The sequence below is a fragment of the Rhineura floridana genome, chromosome 4, assembly GCF_030035675.1.
Source record: "Rhineura floridana isolate rRhiFlo1 chromosome 4, rRhiFlo1.hap2, whole genome shotgun sequence".
Taxonomy (NCBI): domain Eukaryota; kingdom Metazoa; phylum Chordata; class Lepidosauria; order Squamata; family Rhineuridae; genus Rhineura; species Rhineura floridana.
Genome location: NC_084483.1, coordinates 179150753 through 179164116, shown reverse-complemented (window position 1 = coordinate 179164116; position 13364 = coordinate 179150753). Strand labels below are relative to the sequence as shown.

Below are 13364 nucleotides of genomic sequence, written 5' to 3'. Positions count from 1 at the left end.
TTTATCACCTGCTGAAAATGTTTCTATTTTGCCAGGCCTTCTTCTAGAATTGCTTTGTGTCACTGCTGGTCATTTATTCTGTATTGTATTATTTTATGATGTTTCAACAATGTTATTATTCAGTATCATGATATTTTTAAAAATTGTATTGGCAGTTTATAAATGAAAAACAAAACAATTGCTATATGGTGCATTCTTCAGAGCAGTGATAGCTATTATTTATTTTTGCGAGTATGCCACAAGTCAAATACTAAGTATGAGATTTGGGCTGCAATACATATTTACAGACAACTTAACCCTACTGACTTCAAAAGGACTTACTTCTTAGCGGTACAGGATTGTGCTCTTTATCCCCAGATGGGTAACACAGCATTGCCAATCCACTCATGGTTTCTCAGGATGCTTTTTACCTCTAGGTCACATCCACAGCACACATTTAAATCACACAAATAATCCTGGGAACTGTTCTTTGTAAAGGATGCTGGTAATTGTAGCTCTGTCATGGGTAAACGACAGTTCCTAGGATTCTTTGGTGGAAGTCATTTGTTTTAAATGTGCTGCAAATGTATAGCGTGAATATGACCAATATCTACTAATCTAGAAAGGAGGCAATGCTATAGCACTGGAAAGGCAAGTAGGCCTAACTTTATCCCATAGTCAGGAACACCAGCTTTCAAGTGCCTGTCCCATGCCTGTGACATCCATACTGCAGATTGTTTTCCTATTTAGAATTCATCTGCTAAGCATGCTTTGAGGTTGCTAGACCCCACCTCTGTGATGGGGAATTGACCCCAGAGGTTTCACTTACTATACAGCAATGAGAGTGGCTGTATACTATAGCCAGCATGGGTTTTTCGCATTCTGCCATGTTAAATTGAAAATACCCCCATGCCATTCTGATGCTTCCCACAAGCTCATTTCAAAACAAAACATTACAAGATTTATAGTCCCAAACTCAGAAACACTTGCTTAACAACCCTCTAAATATTCATGGCAATATACAAAACAGTCAGAGAGAATCGGGAGTTCAAAGTGTAAAAAAAGAGAGAAAGAAATACCAGACCCCTTTTGGACTTTTTTCTGTCAGAGTTCTCATGCTTTGTTGAAATTAATTAAAAATCAGCCATGTTCACAGAGTACCTGTAATCCTATTACTGGCCTTGCCCCATACTCTGACCTTCATCTTCTGCAGTTTAAAAGTTAAAAAAATGCCTGGCTGATTTTAAATTAATTTCAGAAATTTAGCATTGAAGCCAATGATAAGCCTAGGCATGATCAGTAAGAACTGTCAGTGTTCTAAAAGCCAGACTCACAGCTGCTTGGCTTGGCTAATCAGGGGGCCACACCCACACCAGACCTTTATTTCACTTTAGACAGTCGTTGTTTCACCCAAAGAATCCTGGGAAATGTAGTTTGTAAAGGGTGCTGAGAGGAGATTCCTATTCCCCTGACAGTGGCGACAGTGGACAGAGTGGTTTAACAGTCAGCTGCTCTGATTGAAGCTCTGTGAGGGGGACCAACTCTCAGCACTCTTCACTAAGTACACTTCCCAGGATTCTTTGGTAGAAGCCATGACTATCTAAAGTGAAATAAAGGTCTGGTGTGGATGTGGCCGCTGACAGCTTTGGTTTAAATTTGGGTGGAAGACTACATGTGCCTGCTGTACAATAAAAAGGTGGGGGAATTGCTGAAAAATCATACTGTCCATAATATTTTCCTTTAGGAAAGGAAAGGGGCTTCCCCTCTGCCCAGTGCCCAACCCACCCAATCACTTTCCCTCCCCCTTCCTCCCTCTCCCTCCCCTCCCTGTCCCTTCCCCAGGTCAATTTCACCTATCCTAAGCATGATTGCACAAGAATAAATCCCACTGAACTCAAAAAGCATGCAAATGATCAAACCTGCCCTCCCCTCCTCCTCCCTCCTATCCCTCCCTCTTGCCCCTTCACTCCCCTCCCCTTCCTTTACCCCTCCCTCCCCATCCCCCATCCCCATCCAATCTCCTCCTTCCCCTCTTGTCTCCTCTCCCTCCTCATTTCTTCCTCCCCTCCACTCTTCCTTCCTCCTCCCCTGCCCACTCCAGCTCTCCTTCCCTTTTCTCCTCCTCCCCCCCCATGGTCAGTTTTACCTATCCTAAGCATGATTGCACAGGAATAAATCCCACTGAACTCAATAAATGTATAAATGATCAAACCTGCCCTCCCCTCCCCTTACCTTCCCATTCCCCTCCTGACTGTTCCCATCCCCTCGTCCCCTCTGCCCTTCCTCCCCTATCCCTGCCCTTCCTCCTCCACCCCTCCCCATCCCCCTGTGGTCACTTTCACCTATCCCAAGCATGATTGTAGGGGAATAAATCCCACTGAACTCAGTAAGCATGCAAATGATTGATCCATTCTTAGCAAACTTGCACAGGATCCCATTTCTTACCTCCCAGATTAAAAAGGAGAGAAATTCACTAGTAGGCAAAAACCATGCGGTTTAAGAATGTACCTATAGCCAACAGATATTTCTATTGAACTTTAAAAAGCAGGGGAATTGGGCAGCTATAGTAAATGCACCAGAGGAGCAGGAGACCTGACCTGACCAAATTCTTCCAAGCTACACAGCAAGTGGATTGGACTGTGAAAGACCAACCCAAATTGTGTTGGCATTTTTACAAATTTGTAGGGCGGTACAATATCTCAAAGAGGAGGTCAAGTCTCCTGCTCCCCTGGTGTATTCACTATAGCTGCCCAATTTCCCTACTTTTTAAAGTTTGACAGAAATATCTATTTGCTATAGGTATGTCTTAAACCACAAGGTGTTTTTTTTTGGCCTATTATTGAATATTAAATGTGTTGAATCCAGCCATATGTTTAATCTACCCATACCTCTGACAAGATGTTTATTCTCAGTCATGGCAATCTTATCTCATTATAACAATCTAATGCTTCCATGTATTCTGGCAACTTTCTGTATAGTTGACTGCTCAATTATGCAATGATATTTCTCCTAAACTCCCATTTTACTTCTTTCCATTGTAGCAGTTATTAGTAATTAAATTTGGGAGCAGGAGGTGAAGTGGAGAGAGTGGGGTGGGTATTTGGTTACACTGTAAAAGCATTTAGCATCCTCGAAAGCTCTTGTAGCATTGTTAACAAGCAATGAATATCCTAAAAGGAGAGTTTATTATTCTCTGGCAATGAATGCTTAAAGTCAAACAGAACAGATTAACAGAGATGGCTTTAAGAGGGAAAATCAGTCATTTCATATATGGGAAGCACATCTACAATTCAGCGCCATTCTCTGTTTTCTTTTGTTTTCCTTGAAGGTTTCACTGGAAGAGAGCCGAAGGATCCATTGTTCTTTCCATTGTTCAGGATCCAGCGCGGAAAAGACCCTACACCTGAGTTCTGCACCCAAACCCTTCTAGTGAGACTGATTAATAAAAGTCTATTAAAAAGATTTATGTGAATCTTGTAATTTCACTGAATAAGTAGAGTATGTATGAACAGCAGACAATAATCTTAATGACTGTCCTAATGAGTCTCCCCTAGCAGTAGAAAAGGATGGAAGATACAGAACAATATAAGTAGAGATAAAGGCTCTCTTGCCAGCGTTATCACCTTTTCCAAGGTGAGCATTATGGATGAGCATAATTAGGTGTCCCTCAAGGCAGCCCACTGCTAATCCCTGGAGCCTCCTGGTCCTTCTGCTGCTGCTGCTGCTCCTGCTCCTAGCTGCCACTGCCTGTTCACATGCCCTTTCTGAGATGCAAGCAGCATTAAGTAGGATAAGTTAAAGCAGCATCCTTTGCTTGCTTGGTACTCTTCCTCTGGCTGGTTGTATAGATTTGGTCCTTGAGGAGAGGACAAGCAAATAGGTAGCAGGGACATGATAACTCTGCTAGATTAGGTCAAAGGTCCATCATACTCTGGCATCCTCTTCTCACAATGGCCAACTGGATGCCTACAGGAAGCCTGCAAATAGGGCCTGAGGAAACAGCACTTTCCCCACTAGCAGTGCCCAGCAATTGCTATTTAGAGGCAATAGTGGAGGCAGAATATTGCCATCATGGCTAGTTGTTATTGATAGCCCTATCCTCCATGAATTTGTCTAATCTTTTAAAGCCATCCAAGTGGGTAGTAGGAATGGAAGGATCTGTCAATTTCACTTCCCTCAGTTTCTCATTTTTCCAGTCTTAAATTCAGTTCTCCACACTTCTGCAGCAATTTGCAATTAAAAAAAAATCCTCATGAAGATTCTTCAGGATTTTAGTGTGAATTTCTCCTAAACACATTTTTGGATGCAGTTTTGACTAATGTACACTTTTTTGCAAGCAGTTTGAAACCCAAAGGCTGTCTTCACCATCATATGACATTGACCAATGAAAAGGCTTTGAAATTAATGAAAATAAATTTGACACAGGTTGCTAGGATGAATAATGAGTGAAATATAATTTTCTAGGTTAGATTCTCTGTAGAAACAGTGGTAACAGGAAAGAAGCAATGTAAGAACACCAACAAACATCCAAAAATGTAATTCTCCATCTTTGGAGATGCAGTCCTGATTGAAGGTGTTGCCATCACTCACCACATACTCAGAGGCACATCTTACCAAATTCTTGCTACACAGGAAGTGGATCGGACTGTGAAAGACTAACCCAAATTGTGTTTGCATTTTTACAAATTTGTAGGATAGTCCAATATCTCAGAGAAGAGGTCATGTCTCATGTCTCCCCTCCCTCCTTTTAAAATCCATGCTGACTATAGTATACAGTCACTCTTGTGGCTGTATAATGATACTGCTTTGAATGTATAGTGTAGATAGGGCCTTAGAGTAAGTTAAAAGATCACATCTTTCAGTGCTCCACTAGGAGTGAGCTCTTGTAACATAAATGCCTTGCTTTCATATATAACATGGCATCTGAACTTTTAAACAGACTTGCATCACCCACAACACCAGATTTAATTTTAAAAGTTGTCAGGTTTCAGTTTATAGTTTGAAAACTTCAATTTAGATATTCACAGCACTGAAAGGGATAGGCGTGGGGTGGGAGAATGAAATGTATGAGTCTGATACAGAGGTTCAGAGCTTCCACTCGAAAAAGCCAAAGGGAGCTGTGTATTAAGAAGCTGAATTGATGGCTTAGAAAATAAGTTTTGATAAATAAAATATGGAGTTGATGAAAGTTTTGAAAGTAGAGGGAATGAGAGCAGGTGATATATTTACTGGGTAGGTTGCATGCAATAGGTTGTATGCAGTTGATCAATCAGAGAAGATGGTGCTATCAATATCTTCCAGTCTTGGCACAAACTATGCAATGGTAGATGTTGTGTATTTGCTAGAGATGATGTTCACTGCCAAAAACATAGGCTCAAACACACAGAGTTTTCTTTATGACTACAAAGTTCTATCACAACTCAATAATACTAATAGATATTAAAGAATACCAGTTTCAATATAACCAGCTAATAAAAGAACTGTCAGATTCACAGGTAGTGCTCAACTATTCTCCCACTATAATGACTGAGGAGCTTGATTCCACTGGAACTTTGCATATGCCCAGAGATTATATCCATATTTGTGCTTTATTTTTATTTTATTTCACAAAATATGTATGCCACTTAATTGTAAATAAAACCTCTTCAGCTGTTTACAAAAAACATATTATGCTGAGCAATGAGAGTGGAAATATGATAATGCTATGGTTAGAAATGTGAAGGCCCGGGGGGGGGGACTGGAAAAATATGGGAAAAACTTTTTCTGGGGGGGGGCAGAGAACAAGGGAGGAAAACCCTGGTGTGTCCCCCCCATTTTTCCAGTTTTTTTCTGGCCCTTCACATCTCTAGCTGCAGTATGTCAAGCAAAGTATCAGGGAAGCCTTGATGGTTCCAACCCAAGATTCCCCCCAACCCCCCTCCCATAGTAGTTCCTACAACTGGGAATTAATCTGCAGGGATTGAAATGTGTAATAGATCATGTAACTGCATGCTGAATTGGTCTCCAGACCTTCTACCATATATAATGCAAGTTTATATTAGAAGTGTGCATCCACTCTGTGCTGAGGCTTAATAACTAGGTGGTTTGGGGTGACTTTACCCCTCCTTGAGGCAAACAACAATGTCAACAAAACATCCTGAATTTGATCAAGTCTCCCACAAACTCTGTTTTTCTGTGCTCTCTTCTTTTCTGCATCTTCTATCTCTGTTTTTCTGTGTATGCCAAGGGTTTGACATCAGCTGATGGATGGGGTTTGATCTGTGCATTAGCTATACATGCCAGTTCCCCTGCTGAAAACTGGGGCAAGCAGCCTAAGCAGCAAGGTTTAACCCAGGCTCATCATCAGCTGTTGAGAGGACATTAAATTCGCCCCTGCTGGGAACAGGTGGGTGCAGCCAATGCACAGTGTGGGGCTGTTTGAAAGCTCTTTGGCAAACAACCGTGTGCTGCTCTTTAAACCTACGGTTTTCAGAGGTTCAAAGAGCAGAACAGAGCTGTTGGGGAAAGGGTTTCAAAGTACCCTGCAGGGTTGTACTAAGACCTGCTCAGAGTAGATTATTGAAATTAATGAACCTAAGTTAGTAATATCCGTTAACTTCAATGGGTCTACCCTGAGTAGGACTAGCATTGAATGCCACCCAATGGATTCACCAGTGTAGTACCCTTTCCCTTCTTCATAACATAACATTTTTAACTTGCTCTGTAAAGATTCTGTCCTAGATATCAGCTTCAATTCTTGTGAGTGAATTGTTCATAAAGAACAAATAGAAACCTAAAAAAACAATGGAGAGGGAAAATAGGATAAGGGACAAACTAAAGGAAAACAGCGCAAACTTTTTTTTATTGGGGGGATGGATCTGGAGGTTTCTTTCAGCCCTGTCTTAATAGTCTGCATTGCAGAAATTGCTATCACTGCAGCAGCTGAGTTTATAATGTGCCTTGGTCTGGCACATTAATTGTTGCGCCACACTCCACCTCCTCCTTCCTCTTGAAACTGAGTATTTTCTGAAAAAAACTTCCCTTCTGAGACAAGGGGATGGAGAACAGGAAAGAGAAAGAGATACAGCAGTGAATATTTGTATTTCACAGCACAACAATAATCCACTGGATTTCACATTAAACAGAACCGTAGAATCATAGACTAGTAGAGATGAAAGGGGTTTATAAGGCTCTCGAGTCCAACCCCCTGCTCATTGCAGGAATCCAAGTTAAAGTATACCCAACAGGTGGCTGTCCTGCTGCTTCTTGAATGCCGCCAGTGTTGGAGAGCCCAGCACCTCCCTAGGGAATTGGTTCTATTGTAGTACTGCTCTAAGAGTTGGGTTTTTTCCTGATGTTGAGATGAAATCTGGCTTCCTGGAACTTGAGCCCATTATCCTGTGTTCTGCACTCTGGGACACCTGAGAAAAGATCTTGACCCTCCTGTGTGGCAACCTTTCAAGTACTTCCCTCACTCTTCTCAGGCTAAACATTATTTATTTAGTATATTTGTATGCCGCTTTTCATCACCAGGTGACCTCAAAGCAGCTTCCATAGCAAGAACAAAACAATATGATAAAAATTCAGAACATAACAACAACAATAATAAACTACAAGAGCATCAATAAATAACACCACAAAATATTACAAAACAGGCTGAAATCTCAAATCAATCTAGTCTGCAAAAGAGACAGAGAAAAAGAGAGAGAGAAAAAATATACAGTAAAGTCCCATCATTGTATATCAGTCCATATCCTTCAAAGAAGGCTGTAACAGATTGCTTGGTAGCAGTGTCTTCCCCCAGGGTCCAGAAAGGTTTGCTTCCATCTTCACGTCCTCAGCTGCTGCTCCCCGGGCTTCTGCTGCCGTTGCCGGTGGTGGTTCATGTTGGGCAGTGGCTGTGGCAGCTCGGGCTCGGGGGCCTGGACCTTGCCTGAAGGAGGAGGTGCACACGGTGGCGGCTGTTGTTGTTGTTGAGCAGGAGGCCCCACACTGGGCAGTGGCAGTGGCGAGGAGCGCACGCTTTGTCTGTTCAGTTGTCACGATCTCCAAGTGAAGAACAGAGATACTCCAGCTGATAGCCACTATGCAGCATCTTACTAGTCCAGGTCTGCATCAAAGGTAATATTGGGACTGCTTTCCTACATGGCCAGTTCTTTCAGCCTCTCCTCATAGGGCTTTATTTCCAGTCCTACGATGACTCTTGTTGCCTTCCTCTGAAATTGCTTTCATTCATTCATATCCCTCCCTTCCTCCCAGTAGGAGCCCAGAAACACGATTTAGTAGATGTGTTTGTGTCTGTTCTCTCTCTAAGTGCACCCTGGACTGGATGTAAGTAAGGAGGCAGGCTGGTGGGGGCTGACCAAGGGCAGGCTAGAGGTTGGTAGGGCAGTGCCCCTTTACCCCTAATGGACCAGCCATTGTGTCTTGTGGGAGTGAATTCCATGGTTTAACTTTGCACTGTGTAAAGAAGTACTTTCTTTTGTCTGTCTGGAATCTTACTCTGACTCAGGGTTTGCATGAACAGATAGATGCATTTTTCAATAGAAGGTGGAAGTGATGGACATTGTGTTTGATACTGTACTGTACTATGAAACAAATCTCTTGGATGGGGTGGAGGTTATAAACATAGCATTCCTCTAACATGATACAGGACTGAAATGTGCATAGCCAAGATTCCTTCCATATTTATCCTGCTGATGCTGGAAACTTTATAAACCCCTGTCCAGGCATGCAATAGGGGCATTTCTATAGTATATTTCCCTTTTTTTTATCACTAGACCCACCAAAAGGGAACTTAAGGAGAAGCTGTGTAATATGAGTGCGGAACTGGAGCTTCAAGAAGGTACAACCTTCGCAGAGGTTTCCTACTTGTTACTAGGGTAATGCAGGTTCCTTCAGCACTAATTTTGCAGTGCTTGAAGTTGCACGGTTCTCCTGGTCTGACAGCTATGCAGTGTGCACAGAGGAGAGCATCTGCTCCAAAAGACAAGTCTTGATGGTTATAACCATGCCAAAATCTCATGTGAAAAATGATGCTTTCGTTGGAGCTATTTGGTTGGACAGATCTTCATATAGAATCATAGAGCCATAGAGTTGGAAGGGGCCTATAAGGCCATCGAGTACGACCCCCTGCTCAGTGCAGGAATCCAAATTAAAGCATATCCGACGGGGCTGTCCATCTGCCTCTTGAATGCCTCCGTTGTTGGAGAGCCCACCACCTCCCTAGGGAATTGGTTTCATTGTCATACTGCTCTAACAGTTGGGATGTTTTTCCTGATATTGAGTTGAAATCTGGCTTCCTGCAACTTGAGCCTATTATTCCATGTCCTGTACTCTGGGACAATTGAGAAGAGATACATTCAACAACAAAGAAATCCCTTAGGTTAGCACAGGGATTGCCAACCATTTTGGGTTCACAGCATATTTGCAAATGTGAGAAACTGTCATAGGCCACGAGGGATGGGAGAGAATATCCGCTAAATTGGACCTGGCACTGGATTCCAGCTGGATTCGATAGGCCACCATTCTTTCGGACTGGCACCTGTTTCTGGCTGCAGGCTGCAGCTGTAATCGGCATGGATTTTGTGGCTGCAGCTGCAAATCAGCAAAAATTTATTCTTTCAAACTTTCCCCCTGATTTTACATTGAGTTAAACTACGTGGAACACTGTGATTATTCACTATGGCTGCTTTCACACATGGGGCTAATAGCGCTAGTTTAATGGATTAAAAATCAAGCGCTTCTTTCCAGATTTCAAAAATCCCTTTCACACTGCGGTACCAATTTAGCGGCATTTTGCGCAACGGTCTTTCACACAGCATTCTCACCTACTGCGGCCGTTAGAAAACTGCTTCTTTTCCTGCCTTTTCTGTTCAAAAGCTCTGCTTGTTCCTTCTGTGTGGGGGGGTCTGAAAGAGGCGCGATCGTGATTGTGATCAGCTAAGAGGCGTGGCAGCACAGTAGCAGAGGCGGTGGTAAGGGCTGGAACGCACTGCATGCTGGGATGACTGTTTGTAAGGGTGGGAACGCACTGCATGCTGGGATGTCTGTCACGTGAGCAGTGGCAGCTAGCACAAAACTCCCGCGATCTTCTGTGTTCCCGGCCTTGCTATCAGGATTTTTCTGGTATCATTTATTGCGGAATTTAGCGCTAAACTTCCACTACATTCCACCAGAATTCCGGAGCTACCCGTTATGTCGTGAGAAAGCTCAAATTTTATGCACAATTTAACAGGAAATAAATCGTCAGAATAACGGAATAAAGTGCAGTGTGAAAGGGGCCATAAGCTACGTAAAAAGTATGCAATTTCTTCCTGCTGCCAAAAAATCATATCAAATACTGTCATCATTTACATAAGTATCTATGTTGATAGCTAAAAAATTTTGGGGGAAAAAATAAACCACTGATCAAATTACCTAACAACTCACACAGCAGGTTTAATTGGCAAGTGTGAGAGCAAGCGGGAACAAAAAAAGGACGGATTCAAATGATGGACTATCTGAATGCAAGCAGATAGGAACCATGCAGCAAACCCCATCCCTATAGGCAACAACACACACACAGCACAACCAGCACACATCACAACCTAATCTATGGGTTACAAACAGGATGCTTCTTTCAAACCTAATTTCAGCAATTGGAGGGGTGGAGGAGGGGACCCTGTGGACATCAGGAACATCTATACTTATGTTCATCCCTCCCCAGCCCTAAGATGCTGGAATCTGAGACCTGCCACATCTTCAGTTCTATTTTCTATGTGCCAAGTCTCCCTAACTAGTAGAGCTGTCAGTTTTCCACCTTGCACCTTAATCAAAAGATTGAATGGGGAGGGTTGGGTTGCTTAAATAAAAAACAAAGTTAAGCAGCCTGTAGCAGGCTGCATCAGAGGAAGAGATGGGAAGCAGCGTCACTCCAATGGGCTCTACTGAGAGACAAGCTGCCTTTGGCTCTCCACTGCTTCAACTGTCACCTAGCAACAGTCGTTCCATCAAGCTGCAGCAGAGGGAGAGAGCAGGCAGGACCATTCCATCAGCTTGACTGAGACTCACAGGGAAGGAGGGAATTTGGTTTGGTGCACATTTTAATGTGAAACTACCACATTTGCCCTCTTTCTTATGCTCACCAATATAGATTGAACCTGGCACTGTTGGTTGGAAATCTTTTCACCAGCTATTGTAAAACGAGCTTGCCTCCAGGTGTGTGGGAGATGAAAGCACAGATTGCAAGAGGTGTCCTATTTAGTCAGCGCAATCCTTTACCCACTTATCTGGGAGTAACCTCCCCTGAACTTGACTGCCCTTACTTCTGAGTAGACACATGCAGGATTGCACTTTTATAGTTGCTAACACACTGATCATCTTGTTGATACACCATCAGCTTTCATTTATGTCCCAAGTAAACAGGAAAATGTCTCCATACATTGCAATGTCAGCTGCAATGCCCAGAATATTTAGTAGTGCAATATTTAGAATTTGGTTGGGAATGTAAAGTTGTCAAGATGTGTTAAATAAAGTGCCCCAGACAAATAGGAATGCAAAGCTCCTGCAGACTAGAAACGTATTCAGGGGGCACACAAGAAACCAATAAACTGAATGAACAACTGCACATTGTACTGACTTAAAAGGTACAGGTGTAGCACATGATAGTCCAGGCCTGACTGTCCTGCATATCACAGATCACAATGTCTGGCCTCTGTATCATTTCAGTTCACTTTGGGAAGTGTACCAGACCAAATGCATCTGGCAGCCAATAAAGCACATATTTAACCGTTCAAAATAAGGCCCATACACTGAGGATTCTGTTTCTAGGAATGCAAACTTGCCAAGTCAAAGGAGAAAAATTAGATTAGGAGTGGCTAATCTTTTTCAAATCTAGGGTTACATTTATTCTTCACCCCTCACCCCCTCTGTGGGCTGCATGCCAGCATGTGCACACACACACACACACACACACACACATAGCAGATGAAGATAAACAGTTTACACATACACATACATGCAGTGGAAGTGGGAAGAGAAGCACTGTAAGGAGGGACACATTTGTTTCCCTCAGTTTTTCACTTTTTTGAATCTTAAATTTAGTTATTCACATTTGCACAGTTGTTGTTATGTGCTTTCAAGTCGATTACGACTTATGGTGACCCTATGAACCAGCGACCTCCAAGAGCATCTGTTATGAACCACCCTGTTCAGATCTAGTAAGTTCAGGTCTGTAGCTTCCTTTATGAAATCAATCCATCTCTTTTTTGACCTTCCTCATTTTCTACTCCCTTCTGTTTCCACCAATATTATTGTCTTTTCTAGTGAATCATGTCTTCTCAGTATGTGTCCAAAGTATGATAACCTCAGTTTCATCATTTTAGCTTCTAGTGATAGTTCTGGTTTACTTTGTTCTAACACCCAATTATTTGTCTTATTTGCGGTCCATGGTATCCACAAATCTCTCCTCCAACAGCACATTTCAAATGACTTGATTTTTCTCTTATCCACTTTTTTCACTGTAACATCAATACATAGAGATCGGGAACTTTAACATAGATATATAGAGATCGGGAATACATAGTCTGAATGATCCTGACTTTAGTGTTCAGTGATACAGCTTTGCACTTGAGGACCTTCTCTCATAGCTGCCCTCCCCAGTCCTAGCTTTATTCTGATATCTTGACTATTGTCTCCATTTTCCAACTTTCACATCCATACATAGAGATCGGGAATACCATGGTCTGAATGATCCTGACTTTAGTGTTTAGTGATACATCTTTGCATTTGAGGACCTTTTCAAGTTCTCTCATAGCTGCCCTCTTTCAAGAAAGCTGGAACCACTCCCTCCGCAATGATGCATTAATCACCCCCTGGATCCACTTGGTCAAACCCCCTCGGAAAACTTTAATAAGCCAAGAAAGGCAAGGGTCGAGAGGAAACACTGCTGGCCACATCAATGCAAGCACCTTGTCTACATCTTCAGGCCACATCAACTGAAACCATTCCCAAGAAGTTGCAGAAGATGTTACACTGGACACCTCACTGGGGACCACAGTAGATGTGGATGGGGAATCACGACTGCTACGGAGGTGAGCAACTTTACCCTCAAAATGCCTTGCAAACAATTCACAGTGGGCCTCCGAAGGGTCTAAAACTCCATTTCCTGGAGTTGATGTCAACAGACCCTTGACAATACAGAAAAGCTCCACTGGACGGCTACTTGCGGATGCGATGGAGGCAGAGAAGTAGCCCTTCTTTGCCGCCCTCACTGCCACACAGTAGGTACAGTTATGATGTTTTACTTGTGCCCGATCAGCCTCACAGCACGCCTTTCGCCACTTGTGCTCTAGCCATCATCCAGCCTGTTTCATTGCCCTTAGCTCACTGGTGTACCAGGGTGCAAACCAGGCTCCACAATGCCG

General features: G+C 42.8%; 1 protein-coding gene across 2 annotated transcripts in view; it reads left to right on the top strand.

The window, feature by feature from the left end:
* Window positions 1-3422, top strand: part of HAAO (3-hydroxyanthranilate 3,4-dioxygenase) — a 38851-nt gene extending 35429 nt beyond the window's left edge. For both annotated transcript variants that reach the window (XM_061625372.1, XM_061625371.1), the window contains exon 10: window positions 3308-3422. In XM_061625372.1, coding sequence (XP_061481356.1) covers window positions 3308-3386 — 79 coding nt within the window. In that variant the 3' untranslated portion in view covers window positions 3387-3422. The remainder of the gene's footprint in view (window positions 1-3307) is intronic.
* The last annotated feature ends 9942 nt before the right edge of the window (window positions 3423-13364 follow it).